Below are 17061 nucleotides of genomic sequence, written 5' to 3'. Positions count from 1 at the left end.
GAAACAGGCTCCTCCAAACAGGCTTCTAAGAGTAACAGGTAGGAGATTTTGGTAGCAATTGCCAGGACAGGCAGGGAGATGGTATTTACAGCCTACGTCTACAAGGATGTTATGGACATTCTTTTAACATGGATATTCTATGATTCTAAAACAATCACACTTGTGGGTAAGGAAAGACAACTATCAGATGCAAAAGAGGAATTCATCTGTTTCAAATTGCAACTGTCTGTTCATTTTGCAGAAGAGAGTCCAAATCCATTTTTCACCTTTAGGTTTCTGTTGCAATATGCACTTGGAATCAGAATTGCAGGAATCTTAAGGAAACACCTAATTACTTTTTTCTTTGTGTTGGTACTGGGGCTTAGCTTTTTCATTCAAGGTTCATGTTCTACCACTTGAACCACAGATCTACTTCTGGCTTTTTGGTTGTTAATTGAAGATTGGAGTCTCATGGACTCTTCTGCCCAGGCTGGCTCTGAACCACAATCCTAAAATCTCAGTCTCCTGAGTAGCTAAGATTTCAGGCATGAACCACTAGCTCCTGGCTAGTGGTTTTAATGAGAAAGTTTCAAGTCTACATTCGATGCATTGTTTTCCTCCAAGATTCTAACTGCTCAGTTAGAAAATCACTAACATGTCATTTTGATTCCCCTGGTGCATTCAAAGGCTTCTCCTCCTTCTCTTCCTTGTACCACTTCCTTACTGCTTGTCTGATGTCTAAAATAACTGGGTGTTTCAGAAGCAGTGCTGTGCAGCTAAGCACAATAAGAGGTTAAAAAAAGAGTAAAGAAACAAGCCCTTTCTTGAGAAACACAGATGCATTTTTCAGCTTTTTAGAGAGCCAACTATTGTTCAAAGAACTCAGGGTTTAAGTGATGGCTTAAGAAAAAAAATAGTGAGGGTCTTTTATCACTGTTTTAATGCAGTTATTCATGAGTGTTCTTGCCAAGAGCCATACAAAAATCGGCCACAAAATTTTCCCCCAAATCCTGCCTAAGAAAGAAAAAAAAAATCGACATCAAAGTGTGAGATTCAGAACTTGAAGAATGAGTCAACCAGAACTTCACATTCTTTGAAGTCTCCAAGCCTCCTGCCTGCTTATTTAAAAAGACAGGCTGAAAAAAAGTTAAATAGTAAGAGAAACAGATTAAAAGAACTAAAGTCTTTTCAGCCTTGCCATACTATGACAAATTTGGATTTGCAAATCAAGAATGATAGTTCAAATCATCAGCATCAATTAGCCAATAAGCAGATGCTACAATTTCCTTCATTTCCTAAACACAATATGGTTTTCTTAATCCAAAAAGTACACTTAGACACAATGAGAATATAGAACAAAGAGGAGGTCAGGAGCCAACTGGCCAGCAGCCTGCTTATCATCCAGGACCCCCAAGGAGAGCCACTACCATTCAAGAGTGTAAGCAGAACAAGTTCATGACAAAATTGCTAAGTCCATTCAAGGCTCAGTTCTGAAGAATCAGCTCTCCATGGAAAAGCTGGTGTGGGCGTTTGGAAGGCAGAGAGTTCTTTCAGCCGCCTCACCTCCACCTTCCCCACAGCCTACCTGTGGCACTTCTCTGGATGGACTGCAGTTTGCTTCACCTCCGGCCCCTCCCTATGTCAGCAGAAAGAGAGGGAATAAGGAAATTCCCTGTTATGCCCTACAATGCTTCCCAGAGAAGATGCCCCATCCATGCATATGGGATGAGGCAGGGTAGAACTAAAGCTCAGCATTCACTGACCCAACACTAACAACTCCAAAAAGATACAGTAGGATGGGTGTGAGTATGAATGAAGGAGTTGGCTCATGCAACAGTATCTGGTGTTTGATGGAGACTGGTCACTTGGGTTTCCAGGTAGATCTACTTTTGTCTAGATACCGCTTCAATCCATATTGACCTGCAGGCCTAAAAAGCTTCAGGGATTCCAGGAGGAGTTGGGACCTGTGTCTGAGCACTGATCCATACTCCTACTGGGAACCTTAGGTAGATATTCAAGGTAGAAGAAATTTATCAAACAGGGATGGCATTTATCAAAGTTTAACCAAATTTATTCTGTGAACAGAGAGATGGGCAAAATACTATCAACCAGGATCAGAATAATGTAGACACTGCCTTGTGTTCAGTTGCAAAACATAAAGATAGTTATGAAATGGTAATGATTTACTTTAAAGATGGAACTGAGCTACATTATAGACTCAGAAGGCAAGATGTAGCTTTGAGACAGTAACAGAGCCTATCTGCATTGAGGTACCAGCAGGGATAGATTACCCAAGTGAGTTTATGAAGTGACAATAGGATCACTGCAGCTTTTATACTTACCTTCTCAACCGCAAATGTTCTTATCACATATTCTGCCAGTAGTTCTGTTTCTATTAGAGTAACTTTAATGTCTTTATATATCTCTGTATCATCTGGCCAGTATTTACAGCATTTGACCTTCAGAAAACACAAAGGAAATGATGGGTTTAGAGCATGGTCTCTTTTCTTGTTTCTGCATCATGTTTTCCTTGCCCTCCCCCCACCTTTCCAAAAGCAAGCTAAATTTGAATCATGGAAGGAGTACGGCTTAGGAACATGGTCTAAAGTTAACAAACTGTATTCATAACTTTAGATATCCTAGTTAAAGTATTGGTTCATCTCCCATGCATCTCTAGTTGGAGAATATTCTGGAAATATAAACCATAAAAGGAAGTTTTCATTCTTCAGTTATTTTGAATCTTAAATTTCTTCTAGTTTCACAAAGTGATTGAAAATTGTTGAGCAGAAAACCGTCATCAAGGCTACAGATCAAAGACACTCTTTCGGAAGAGGGAGGTAGCTAAGTGTGTTTCCTAAGTTAGAAAAACAGGTTCATTTTAAAACAAGCAAATTCAATAGACAAAAATTGAAAAGAAATGAACATACTCTTTTAACATTATCTGATACCTCTGAAATGTTTAAGTAGAAGGCATTTGTTAGACTTGGCCCATCCCATAATTTCTTTCTTTTTTTTTTTTCTTGGTTGGTGGTGGGCCTTGAACTCTGGGCTTGGGTGCTGTCCCAGCTCAAAGCTAGCATTCTATCACTTGAGCCATAATGCCACTTGTGGTTTTTGAGTGGTTATTTGGAGATAAAGAGTCTCACGGACTTTCCTGCCTGAGCTGGCTTTGAACTGCAATCCTCAGATCTCAGCCTCCTGAGTAGTTAGGATTATAGGCGTGATCTACCAGGACCTGGCAATTTCTTTTTTCTGGTCCTGGGTCTTGAACTCAGGGCCTGGGTGCTGTCCTTGAGCTTCTTTGAGACCAGTGCTAGTCCTCTACTTCTTGAGCCACAGCGCTGTAGTTTATTGGAGATATGAGTCTCAGAGACCTTCCTGCCTAAGCTGGCTTTGTCTGTCCTATTAAGGTTTTTTAATTGAGTAGAACTTCCAGATGTTAGTAAAACTTGGGATGAGGTGGGCACTAGATGCAGAGGCTAGACAGGGATGTGCAGCCATCCTTAGTCTTTATGTTTGACTTTTTTTCTGCTTCTCCTAAGTTGCTGGTAGTTCTACCTTCTCCTGTTTTTGCATCTCTATAGATGGCTTTTAACTGCTCCACAAGTTCTCTGTGTGACTGTTTACTTGCCCCCTGGATATCCTCAAAAGCAAAATGTCTTAAAGAGAACTCTTGGTCCCACATCTATTACTCTCTTGCTGACTTTTGTTAATGCCACTGCAATTTCCTGTCACCTAAGCACAAAATCTGGCCAGTGTTTCTCCCCCAAATCATAGCATTGCCAAGACTAGAAGGTCTTGGAAATGTCTTGCAGATCTGATTTCCCATTTTTGGGGGGCAGGAGGTATTGGACCTGAGGCTTGAACTCAGGGCCTGGATGGTGTTTCTTAGCTGTTTTGCTCAAGGCTGGTATCACGTGAGCCACAGCTCCACTTTTTTTGTTTTGTTTTGTTTTTGCTGGTTAATTGGCAATAAGATTTTTACTTATATTCCTGCCCAGGTTAGCTTTGAACTGGGACAATTCAGCTTTCAGCCTCTAGGAGTTAGGATTATAAGTATGAGCCTTGGATACCTGGTCTGTTTTCCACTTTGGATTCCTCCTGCCACAAACTCATTTTGGGCTCTGGGGCCCTCCTGCACAGGTATTCTACACAGCTGAACACCAGCAAATGCCTCCCAAGCGGAATTCCTAATGCTATTCAAGGCTCTCCTGTTCCTAACTACTGTCTGCAAAATTAAATAGAGAGGGGCTGGGAAGGTGGCTCAGTGGCCAGAGTGCTTGCCTCGCATGCATGAGGCCCTGGGTTGGATTCCTCAGCACCACATAAGCAGAAAAAGCCGGAAGTGGTACAATGGCTCAAATGGTAGAGGGCTAGCCTTGAGCTGAAGAGCTCAAGGGTCAGCACCCAGGCCCAGAGTTTAGGCCCCACGACTGACCAAAAAAGAAAAAAAATTAAATAGACATTCTTCATGCTGTATGTAAAGACACTTGAAAAATCTGGCCACAACATGTATTTTTAGCTTTCTCTGTTGCCACTCTCCTTTCTGTCTGCTTATATTTTTAATGTTCAAGGACAGTTTGTCCTAATGCCCAAACAGATCCCAGGATCCAAACTCCCACACAAGCCATTCCTTCTGTTTAGAATGTTTTCTTCCCACCTACATACTTCAGTCCAGTTGAAGAGTTTTTCCATTCTTTAATATATATCTCAAATGCCACAAAATCTTATCTCTAAAAAAATGTAAACACTGATTTCCTGATGAAATGAATTTGTTTGGAGCCAGGATGATATTCATGTTACAATGCTGGGCAGTTACTTATTACCAGCCAGCAGACTCGAGGTGCTGTTTCACTTATATGTGCAGAGTCTGAAGCACCTAATCACCATGTCCTGAACATGTCAAATATGCAGTAGATACATGAGATGCATTTTTTGGTGAAATGCAGGATTAATATAGAAAGAAAAATCCTAGACTGGAAAAGTCCACACAAACGAATGTGAGCCCAAAATATCTCCAGAACATCTCCAGAATACCACCTGTAGTGCAAAGGTTTCCAATATGGCCTGCGGCTGTTCATTATTGTATCTGATTCCTTATGAGACTTTCTGGCAATTTTAGGTAAGCCTTATGATTCTTAGTTGACAAGACATACATCAGAAACATTAGCTGATGACAGATGAAACAGAAGGCAAATGTGGGCAGCCTTCATTCAGGTTTTAGTTTCCTATGGGAGACTCTTACATGGGGATATTATCTTGTGACTTTATCAAAGGGGATTATTTATATCTCAGGAATACACGTTATGGATACCATTGAACTATATAAAACATCCTAGAGTAAGACAGATCTGTAAGTTCTCCTTTCCCAGATGTATAGGAAGTCTGAAATGAGGTAATACTGAAGTAAGGAGGCTGAGTCTAAGTAATTTCTTACAGCCATCCTGGTGCCTCTTGCTAGGTGGAGGGAATTCTACACCCAGTGCTGAAAAGCCTAGAGGTGAGAGAGACCATCCATTGAATACATGCCTAGCTCAAGGTAAGTTAGGAGGGCTCTGCTTCAGAGAAATGCAGATGTCATAGCTGTAGGAAAGCTTTGCCTATAGAGAATGCTCTGATTCTGCATTGACTAACTCCTTAAATGGCTTGAATTAGCAGCCTCTCAGTAGCCTCTAAGCATACCCTTCATGGAAGGTTAAGGCTTCTCTTCCCTAGATAGAAAAGTTCTGGTGGAACCTGAGTATATCCATTTGAAGTCTGGCATCTTATCTTCATGGTGGGGAGGAGAATGTGACCCACCCCTCAGGTGATGAGTGTTCCTGGATCCCTGGACACAGGGGTAGGCACATGGCTGATAGGTTACTGAACCTGTCAGTCCAGTGCCTGGGACTGGAGGTGTGACCCTGCCCACCATGGCCTGACCCTATGTAGGCACAGAACAGCACAGGAGCCATGATGCCATGCATGTTCCTGTCCTGTCTCTTGTCTCCCGGCTGTTCTCTGGTCATCATGGTGTCCCAATTCAACTCTTCACTGGAGCTGAATTGGTTTGTTGGCATTGTTTTTGTTCTTTCTTACCTCTCTGGCCTTCCTTGTTCTGTTTCTTAACTGTTGATGTATTTGCTGGCTGCAGTTCTTTGTAACAATTGGCTGCCTGCAGACTTGTAGTGCTCTAATAAAGACTCTAAGATTTGATTCTTTCAAAATGTGGCCTCTCTAAATTCTCACCTTACAACAATATACGAAGATATCTGACTTGTCAGCAACCATAATTTCATCTATAGGATGTCTAGCATTATACTTTTCCAATGTTAATGACATGAGGAGGTCAGGTCTGGCCAGAGCCATATTGGCTAAATGATGGATGATAGGGTCTGACATCTTGTCTTCATTGGGGGAAGGAAACCCCACTGCCCATCACTTGCCTCCTAGGTGATGGGCTTGCCTGGATCCCTGGGGGGGATGGGTGGGTGCTTGGTTGATTGGTTACTGAAGCTGTCAGTCCACTGCTTGGGACTGGGAATTTCCTGTTGATCTATATGGACCCTATTTAGGTCCAGACCAGTGTAGCCGCCATTATGCCATGCCACAAGTGTCTCCGTGATCCTCTCCTGTGTCCTGTCCCCTGGCTTGTCTCCAGTCATCATGGCATCCCAATTCAGCTCTCCATTGTAGCTGAATTGGATTGTTGGTATTGTTTTTGTTCTTTTTTTCCTCTCTAGCATGTTTCCTAGCTGTGTTATGTGTGTTTGGGGACTGCAGGCCTTTGTAACAACTGGCTGCCTACAGTCTGCTAACTATAATAAAGACTCTAATATTATATATTTCAAAATGTGACTACTGGGATGATTCACCTTATAACATTAATTAACAAAGGTGCTTACATGGTACATATTGGACCCTGCTCTGTATTTGCAGATTTGCCTTTATTTTTATATGTCTTCAATTAAATAAGCAGGAGCTAAAAATTACAGCAAATATGTGTGTTACTCATGTTTTCTTTATTTTGTTAAGGCAGGGTCTAGTTTTTTTTAGTCCAGGCTAGCCTTGAACTCATGACCCTCACCTCTCTAATGATGCAGTTGCATCATTAAAGCCACCATACCTGGCTACATCTGTGCAGTTTTGAAATTACAAAATGCACAGACAATTACAAAATGCATGCATTTCTCTGGAAATTCTGACAGAGCAAAACACCAATAGTTATAATCTGTATTATAGTAGGGATAGCTTACCTAGTAAAAATGTCTTATTTTTGGCGCATCTGGTAACAAGTGAATTTACTAACCTCAGGGTGCAATGGATGCAGGGCATTTACATGTTTGCCTTTTCTTCTGTTAGACATCTTACCCTCCCCGCTCTCAGATTTCCTTCCTTCCAATTTTCTTCCTTTCATTCATTTTTAGTGGGGTCTGAAGCTGGGGTCTGAACTTAGAGCCTCACACTTGCTAGACTGGAGCTCTACTGCTGAGCCATCAGCTCTGATTTTCAATCCATAGGGAACAAGGGGCATTTGCTGTGTTGGAATGGGGTGGGAGAAGCAGCCCTTACATGGTCTGAGGGTTCAGACTTAGCTCCTCTTTGGATATATTTCTTCCAGAGATGATGTGTGAGCTCCATTTCCTAGTGTTCATTGAAGTTTCCATCTGAAATCTGATCTGGGCTACCCAGGCCCCCTTCTTTTGATGATCAGTCTCTAGGGGCAGTTGGAGGTTAAGTGGCATATGGGGCCAACAGGTGCTGCAGCTGTTTTCCCAACGAAGTTCATGAAAAGCTCATGAACGAGCCATTAGGCTGTGCACTGCTGAGTACCCTGGCTGCCTGGGCCGGATGGATGCTGCTGCAGTAGTTAAGACAGCGGAAGCCCGGGGTGCTTCCTTCCAGAACGCATCCTGGGCAGAGCGCCTCCTACGCAAAGGCACCTGGTGGGGTGGGCTCAGAAGAGGCGGATGAGTCACTTTCAAAGCTGGTCCTCCCCTTCTCATCTCCCAGAATATCCTGAAATGGTCTGCCACATCTGTTTTCAGCCTACTAAAAACCTTTCTAAATTGGGTTCCTTTTAATATCTTTTTTAACTTGCTTGGACTTGTGTCAAGTTATTACTGTTCCTAAAGACAATGGCACAGGAAGATGAAGGATGTTTATTTCTCTCTGGATGGAGATTTTGTATGCCTGGAGTGTCTAGGGCTTACAGCCACCTCCTATCCTGACTCTGAACAGACAGATGCCGAAGCCATCGTTTTTGAGATGCCTGTTGAGTGCAGGCACCATATAACTGGATGCTGCTTCTTCTGATCCTGCGCCAGGCTCAGTTGTCTCTTACAGTCCCATGCTATTGCCCAGCTTGCAGTGTAGGCTCTGCTTCTCACTCATCTAATCACACAAAGCTACAGTCTCCAGCCGGGAAAGAGAGGCCTCTATCAGGATTGTCTAATTACCTCGGTGCCCTAGCACAGGTTACATCAGGACATCAATCAAGCAAACAGTACTGAGCCTCGCTACCTGCACATTCCTTCACTGAGGGCTACAGGGCCTGTTCCACAGGGGCTGATCATTTGGGGCTTTGAAACTCACAAATATGAAGCAGCACAGAAAGCAGTATAACTAACTCCGGGATTTTGAAGTTACAGTACTGAAAAACTTGCAGAGTCATTTCTAACACTTTGGGGTGATGCTCTGGATTGGAACTTACACTGAGCAGCAAGGCTTTAAACAAAAGGACTGGACTGATGTGAGCCTAGTGAGGATACATTGGAGTTTGCTCAATCTCAAGTCCACCTGTCAAGAAGGGTAGTGATTCTTCCTATCCCACAGGGTTTGAACATTATGTCAGTGGTTCTCAAGTTTGCCTACACATTAGAAACACTTGTGAGGTATGGCTAAACAAATATCAAAGCTGAGGCCAGTTAAATCTCAATTTCTAGTGTGGGTCAGAGACTTTCCTAGTTTCCTAAAGGTCCTCAGGGGATTATCCAGTGCAAGACAGGATAGCTAGATGGAGAGACTATTTTAAAGAAATATCAAGTTAAAGCCAAGGAAATAAACTGACAAAAGCAGTTAAGTTCCCCTCCCATCACACCTATTTCTGGATGCTAAGTTATAAGATTAGAAACAAAGGAGGGGTTATTTGAATCTATCTTCTCTTTTGAAATGGTAAAAATCTGCAAACTGCAACAATGGGTAGAGATAGAAAGAATGAGAAGCAGGTATGACAAGTCCTATCTATCCAATTTGGATTGACCTCACCCATTTTTCCAACCCCAAACTACTGACAGTAGAAAAGCAGCCAATCAGATAATTGTGGCTTATAGAACTTACAGATGACAGGAAAGGCAGAGAAAACAAAACCTCCCAGATAACAAAATGGAACAAGGGAGCTACAGAAGAATGAGGAAGTAGAATGACAAAATCATGAAGAAGTAAGAACAGGACGGTAAATCTTTGGCATTACAATCTTATTGAAAACAGAAAGGAGGTCCACCAATCAGAAAGCCATCCAATTAACAATGCCAGGTCAAGCTCTGTTATGAGGAAAACAGCTAAAAATGATGAAGATGGCAGACATAGGTTAAATTGCTATCTTCTCCATGGCATGTCCATGTCACAGCTCTCTTTCCAGTTAATATTTTTTTTTCTAATAAACTTTGCTACCACCCTTACTTATATTCACATCTTGTCTGAATTCTTCTCTTTCCAGATGGAAAGATTGTCAAGGTTGTTTAGCTGCCCTAAACTTTCTGGTAACATAGTTTGTTATGTTGGCCAGGGTGTTAGGGATTAAGAATGTCTTTTTCTGACATGAACTCAATGAGTTCTCTCTATTCTCTCTCTCTATATATTCTCTCTATATTCTCTCTCTATATAACATATATATATATATATGTATATGGATGCTATGACTTGAATCTGCTGTTCAAATGGCTACACTAATATTGTGATCTGGACTCTAAAAGAGTCCAGATAGAGTATGGGAACTCATTTTGCTGAAAAAGCCCATGATTCAGAAGTCTTAAGAAACTCAATGGTTAGCTCTTAAGTTAGGGGTACCATAGTACCCCTGATCTAATAAACACAATTTAAAAAGGGTAGAAGAGGGAAAAAAGAAAAAGGTAGTTGTTAAGTTTTGATTTGGCAAGAATTTTCAACAAACTTTTTTTTTTGAAAGACACAGCTAAAGAGAGAATGACTAAGTTCAGTAGTTGGGTTTACTTACTGAGTACAGGTTTGATGAAGATAATTGGAGGAAGCAAAAACACAGCTATTTGAAGCACTTGCCACACAGACCCTGGCAAAGAGCAACTGCTGACTTTGTTTCGAAAATCCAGACTCATTGTATTCCAAAAAACAAAACATAGGTGTCTTAAGGGACAAGAACATAGCTCATTTAAGTATCCTGAAAATATAGATTGCTTCTGTCTCAACGAGATGAAGTAAGATAGACATGTATTTGCCTTTTGTGTGTCTCACTTGCTTTACTCAGTTTTCTGTCATGGAACACATGCTTGAGATCACACATGCTTGAGAGAGAAGAAGGGTTTACTTTACCTCACAGCTTCAGAGATTTTAATTCCTGGTGTCTTGGCCCTGTGGAGGTGCAGCCTGCCATGGCTAAAGTATATGGTGGAGGAGATATGCTCAGCTCAAGGCCAGGGAGAAGAGGCTGGACTTCCACACTCTGTTAAGGGCACATTCCTAATTACCTAACTTCCTTCCACTAGGCCCTGCCTTTAAAGGTTCTACCACATACACCCAGCACCACAGGCCAAAGACCAACCTTTTAACATATGCATAATGTGGGATAAGCTATTGCTGTCTTAAGGAGAATGTGAAAAATGTGTGTACACGCATGGGTGTGCACACCCATGTGCATGCATACATGTTTAGTTTAAGGCTTCCTAGGTTTTTCTTTCCAGATGTGTTTCATTTGGCTGGACAGTGGGGAGCTCCTCTGGGCAACATTCTTGACGTCTGCCAAGACCAGCGCTAAATCAAGCACTGGATAATAATTAAGGTCTGGATAATGTGAGTTTGGGAAAATAACTTTCAAGGATCAGGAAATTTCTCTTTCATGCCTTTAGGTTCTTGTATAAACCCCTAGCCCCTACCATCACACAAGGCTACTGGATTTTCTTTTCTTCTTTTCTTTTCTTTTTTTTGCCGGTTGTGGGGCTTGGGTGCTGTCTCTGAGCTCTTCAGCTCAAGGCAAGCACTCTTCCACTTCAGCCACAGCACCATTTCGGGTTTTCTGGTGATTAACTGGAGATAAGAGTCTTATGGATGTTTCTTCCCGGGCTGGCTTTGAACTGCGATCCTCAGATCTCAGCCTCCTGAATAGCTAGGATTACAGGTGTGAGCCATTGGCGCCTGGTTCTGGATTTCTGTTTTGAAATTTAATCTATTAATTAATATTATCACTTCAAGATCATCCAGTATTTCTAATGAACCCAAGGGCACATTCATACCCACACTTGTTTTCAGCAAGTATAAGAAACACACAGCCGGATACCTTTGAAGGGATTTTTAAGCATCACCTCACAAACTTGAGAGAAATCTGTCTTGCTCCTTTGCTCTCTACTTCATTTGGATGAAAGCTTAACCAACTAGCAGCAGCACATGCCAATTGTAGCTAGACAATCAAGAGATGCACTTATCCAGACTATGTGTTTTCTCCCTTATTGAAGAGATTTCGCTTTGACTCTTAGCCGTTCCAAGATTCAAGTCCTCCTGACAAAGGAGGGAGTCCTGCCATCATAAAGCACAATAGAGTGTGGCCATGGACTTTGAAGATTATTATTGAAATAAGATTCCTGGAGATCTTTAGAACTATGGTAATGTTGCTAGCATGCAAATCCAGGCCCAAGGTACCTCTGAGAGTATATTTCTTAGAGAATATGTGACCCATCTATTGCGCACAAAAATCCCTTTTTTTTTCTCCTATTGTTGGTCTTCACATGTGTCAGGGTCAGAGTTTTCATCTATGGAAGTAAAGTGGCTGAACCTAGATAATTTCTTGCAGCCCTCCTGGTGTTTGCCTACGCAGGAGATGGGGAAGCGGGGGGGGGGGGGGGGGCTGTCCACCCAGCTCCAAGGCCTGGAGGTAAGACAAGCCATCCTTTTAAATGCAGATGCCTAGCTCAAGGTGAGCTACAAGGGCTCTGCTTTAGAGAAATGTAGCTGTTATCTTGTCTTCAAGGTGCAGGGAAGGTGATGCCCCAACCCCCTCAGGTGATGGGCATACCTGGATCCCTGGAGACAGGGGCAGGCACTTGGCTGATAGGTCGCTGAACCTGTCAGTCCAGTGCCCGAGATTGGAAGCATCTTGTGACCCTGCCTCCTGACCAGACCCTCTTTAGGCCCAGATGAGCACAGGTGCCTAACCACCAGGCCACGTGTGTCTCCGTGATCCTGTCCTGTGTCCTGCCTGCTGGCTTGTCTCTGGTCATCATGGGGTCCCAATTCAGCTCTCCATTGGAGCTGAATTGGTTTACTGGTATTGTTTTTGTTCTTTCTTTTCTCTCTGGCCTTTTTCCTAACTGTATAATGTATATTTGGGGGCTGCAGGCCTTTGTAACAACAGGCTGCTTGCAGACTGTTAACCATGTAATAAAGACTTCAAGATTCCATCTTCCAAAATGTGGCTTTTCTGATAATTCACATGGTAACACTGACCTTGCACAAGTCACAGGACTGTTCTGGCTCAGATGTATATCTGGGGTCACAGCCAGAGTTTATTTAGTTAGCTATGTGACCTTGGCCCTGTGTAGACACCTCCCTACCTCTTGACTAACTTTCCACCCAATGTCTGTGTTACCTAGGTAGCTGGTAACCCTGGAAGCAGTCACCTCCTCCTCCTGCTAGATCATATCCTGGGTCACCCCTGGTCACATCTCCCTCACACCTCCTGTCTGATCATAGGAGGGTCGCAGGCCCTGAGGTCACACATGGATCCAGTGTGGCCATACCTTTCCCTCACCTGGCCACACCTCTTCCCGTCCCTGGCCTGGGGTTGGCCATGCCTGTCCACCATGCAAGGCGGCCAAGGGTGGGGCGGGGATGGGCAGCAGTTGGGTAAATAAACTTCTTTTCTTCACAGGTTACCTAATGAAACCTACCTATTTAATATACCTTACACTAACTTCTTGGTTCCACATTTCCCACTTATTAAAAGAGGGTAATAAAATCATTGTTGTGAAGATTAATTATACTAGGCATGTAGAAGAGGATTGGCACAGGTGAATGTTTATTACAACTAATTTAAAAATGAAAACTGCAATTGGTGGCCAGAAGAATGCTATTTCCAAAGGGATGCAAAGTTTCCTAAGGGAGATGATACCACAAATGAGACAATCAAGATGAAATGTGGTTTCATGGGTGGATAAGGAGGACATTTGAGAAAGTCATATGCCTGGATCATTGTGGGAATCAGAATACTTTAAAATAACCAGGTAGTCTAGTGTGTTTTTTTTGCAAACCAGGAAACTGAGGTCTACAATGGTTCAGTGACTTATATAAGATCTTGTGGCTAGACTGTAATAAAGCTAGAATGAGTCTCAAGCCTTCTTCCTGAGGGCCAGTCCTCTTCCCATTATACCACTCTGTGTTACTATCAAATGTTCTCAAGTCTGGGCCTTAAACTCAAGGACTGGGCCTTGTCTCTTTAGCTTTTTAGTTTTTTTTTTTCCTCGAGGCTAAGGCTCTTTCACTTGAGCCACTGCTCCACTTCTTGCCTTTGTGTGGTTAATTGGAGATAGGGGTATTGGGTTTTCTGCCTAGGCTGCCTTTGAACCATGATTCTCAGCTTTCAGCCTCTTTTTTTTTTTTTTTTTTGGTTAGTTGTGGGGTTTGAACTCTGGGCCTGGGTGCTGTCCCTGGCTCTTCAGCTCAAGGTGAGTGATCTACTACTTGACCCACTTTTGGTTTTCTGGTGGTTAATTGGAGAGAAGTCTCATGGACTTTCTTGCCTAGGCTGGCTCTGAACCACGATCCTCAGATCTCAGCCTCCTGAGTAGCTAAGATTACAGGTGTGAGCCACCAGCACCTGGCTTCAAATATTCCTTTTTCAGATTGGTTTTAGTGAAGTAAGGAGATCAGGTCTGGCCTGTATCATATTGACCTCACAGTGGATTGTAGGGACTGGCATCTTGTCTTCATGCTGGGGGAGGGAAACACCCTGCCTCCTAGGTGATAGGCCTGTTTGAATCCCTGGAGGCAGGGCCGGGCCCTTGGCTGATAGGTTACTGAACCTATCAGTCCAGTGCCTGGGACTGGGAATTTCCTGTGGATCTGCCCCCTGTGCCTACCCTATTTAGGCCCAGACCAGCCTAGCCGCCATTATAGCATACCATATGCATCTCTGTGGTCTTGTCCCGTGTCCTGTCTCCTGGTTCATCTCCAGTAATCTTGGCGTCCCAATTCAGCTCTCCATTGGAGCTGAATTGGCTTGTTGGTATTATTTATGTTATTTCTTTCCTCCTTAGCATGTTTCCTAGCTGTGTTATATGTATTTGCATGCTGCAGGCCTTTGTAACAACTGGCTGACTGCAACCTGTTAACTGTATAATAAAGACTCCAATATTTCATATTTCAAAATGTGGCTTTTGGGATGGTTCACCTTATAACACTAGAAATCAATTTTATTGTCTTAAAAAACAGTTATAACTAGGTTCTGATGGTTCATTCCTCTAATCATAGCTACTTATTAGGAAGCTGAGATTTGAGGATCTGGATTTGAAGCTAGCTTGGGCAGGAATGTCATGAAACTCTTACTTCCAATTAACCAAAAAAAGCCAACAGTGGAGCTGTGAGTCATTTGGTAGAGTGCCCAGGCCAAGTTCAAGCCCCACTACCATCAGAGTTCCATTGCTCCTTTGTTTATAGCCTCTAAGCATATAAGGAAATTTAGTTAGCTATGTGTAACCTTGGGCATGTTACCTAACCTCTTGGTTCCACATTTTCTACTTATAAAAAAGGGGTAATTAAATCATTGTTGTGAAGATTAATTTTTTTAGGCATGTAGAAGAGGACTAGGACTTGCACTTCTTGGTCTATGCTGGGACTGAGAAGACAATGAACTTTAGCTTCTGAAATAATAATCTGGGCTAAATTACTCAGGGATAGTTTGGGGTACACACTTGTCATTCATCACAGTGAATTTCTGGGGAAGTAAATGGCTCTAAGGGTAAAAGATACAAACAACAACAACGACATTTACTCAAGGCCATGGTCAAGTTGGGCCTAAGTACCTCTACCTGTTCCAGTGCCTTTTCCATAGGTTATCTACCAGGAATTTGTAAACAGAGCCTTGGAAGGCTTGGAAGTAAACTAAAATGTACGAGCCACCTAATCCTTGACCAAATATTGTGTAAGTACCCCTAAGTATGTAATGTACATAATTCAACCAGTTGACTGGATTAAAGCAACTACAAATTCACTACTGAGCTTGCATTTTTTTTTTACAATTCAAAAGCAAGGCTACATTTGGGGCAGAAAATAAGTGTACCATTTTACTCTAGAATAAAGAATTATCTGGCCAAATGTGGTGATGTACAGCTGACAATAAGATGAAGCAGAAGGATGATGAGTTATAAGATCAGCCTGAGTAGAAGGGGGGGTGGGAGGAGAGAGGGGAAAGAAAGAGGAAAAGAGGAAAGGGAAGAGAAAGGGAGGGACAGGAAGAGGGTAGGAATGTGGGAAAGTGGAGAGAGAGAAGAAGGAAGAGGGAAGGGAAGAGGGAAGTGGAAGGGGAGGAGGAAAGGGAAAGGGAGGAGGAGGAGGATGAGCAGGCAAAACCAAGCCAAACCAGGAAGAAAGATTTATCTGTCTATAATTTTAAGTGATAAGAACTATTTCTGTTCTAAAGTCAATAGTCCAAAGCTAAGGCAGAAATCCAGCATCAGGCTTTGAAATGTCTCTTAAGAAGAAATTCTCTCTATGCATTCTGACCTCCTGTGGCTTTCCCATTTCTGACTATTTTTCTTTGGAGTAACTCCTAGTAAATAATCCAATGGAATCCTGATAGCCAGACTGCCTGTTTCCTATACTTACTGGCTGGTTGCAACCAGTGCACCTCTGTAACCTAGTGAAGGGTTAAAGTACTTGAGGCAGTGACCACTTGTTGCTTGTTTAAACCTAAGATCAGCAAATTCTGTATAGCAGAGCAACATGTGGTGGTAATCCAAACACCTGGTTGATTGTGTGCCTTTATAGCCCTGCAAATCCTTAGCTCAGGGCTCTCTTCCTAGGCTCCTCTGTCGGAGTGTAGGACGAGGCCTGAGCTGCAGCCCATTTAAATAAAACCTTAAAACAGCTGTAAAGTCTGACTCCCGGTGGTCTTCTTGGTGGGGGTCCTGCGACCAGGGCACAATATATTAGTGGGGGCTTGTCCGGGATCCCCCCAAAGACCCCTGAGACCTCAGACTCCAAAGGTAAAACAGCGCTGTTTTTGTTAATTTGTCTTGTCCTGTTGTTTGTCTGTTTGTACTTTCGTTTTCCTTTGTGAGGATGGCCGCTCCGATTCGTATTGTGTAAAGGGTTGTCGAAGCGGAGCGCTTGCATGACAACCCTGGAGGAACTGGGAGCTGTCCCAGATCCTCTTGTGGGGCGGGGTCCTTGGAACTCTGCCGTGTGAATTGTGGGGCAGGGGTTGGTTCGGTGTTGGGCCGGAACTGACCAAGAGGGCCTCCTAACCGAGGCCCAACTCACCCACTGTGGGTCTGCTCCGTCTGCTGTGGGGTGTGGGTGTGGAACCCCGCCATGACAGGAGTCAGCAGACCAATTCGGGAGATCTCCACTTTGTAAGCTTTTTTTCGTAACTGTCAGGCCTGCGTGTGTCTTGTTTGTACCGCTTGTTTTTTGGACTGTACAACTGACGGGACTGGAAACCATGGGCACCACTCCATCTAGCCCCCTAGACTTACAAAAAGAAACTAAGAGGAAAAGAAAAGGTACCCCCCCGGTTTTTCAGGGAGATAACTTGGAAGGAGAAATGTTTCCTCCCCCATCCTCCCCTTCCCAGGTTCCTTTTGCAGAACCTGAGAATGATCAAGAGGAGGAGGGAGCTATAGAACTAGCGGCCGAACCCTC

General features: G+C 43.1%; 1 protein-coding gene across 4 annotated transcripts in view; it reads right to left on the bottom strand.

Annotated features, from left to right (window-relative positions):
• The window catches only part of Ptprm (protein tyrosine phosphatase receptor type M), an 845793-nt gene that overhangs the window by 33830 nt on the left and 794902 nt on the right, over window positions 1–17061 (bottom strand). For 2 of the 4 annotated variants that reach the window (XM_042699184.1, XM_042699186.1), the window contains 2 exons: window positions 2322–2438; window positions 1565–1615 (listed from right to left, as the gene is read on the bottom strand). In XM_042699184.1, coding sequence (XP_042555118.1) covers window positions 1565–1615; window positions 2322–2438 — 168 coding nt within the window. The remainder of the gene's footprint in view (window positions 1–1564; window positions 1616–2321; window positions 2439–17061) is intronic. The other 2 variants (XM_042699185.1, XM_042699187.1) reach the window with 1 other exon arrangement.

The sequence above is a fragment of the Dipodomys spectabilis genome, unplaced genomic scaffold, assembly GCF_019054845.1.
Source record: "Dipodomys spectabilis isolate Male_0828 unplaced genomic scaffold, ASM1905484v1 ptg000235l, whole genome shotgun sequence".
Taxonomy (NCBI): Eukaryota; Metazoa; Chordata; class Mammalia; order Rodentia; family Heteromyidae; genus Dipodomys; species Dipodomys spectabilis.
This window is presented reverse-complemented; position numbering and strand designations above follow the sequence as displayed.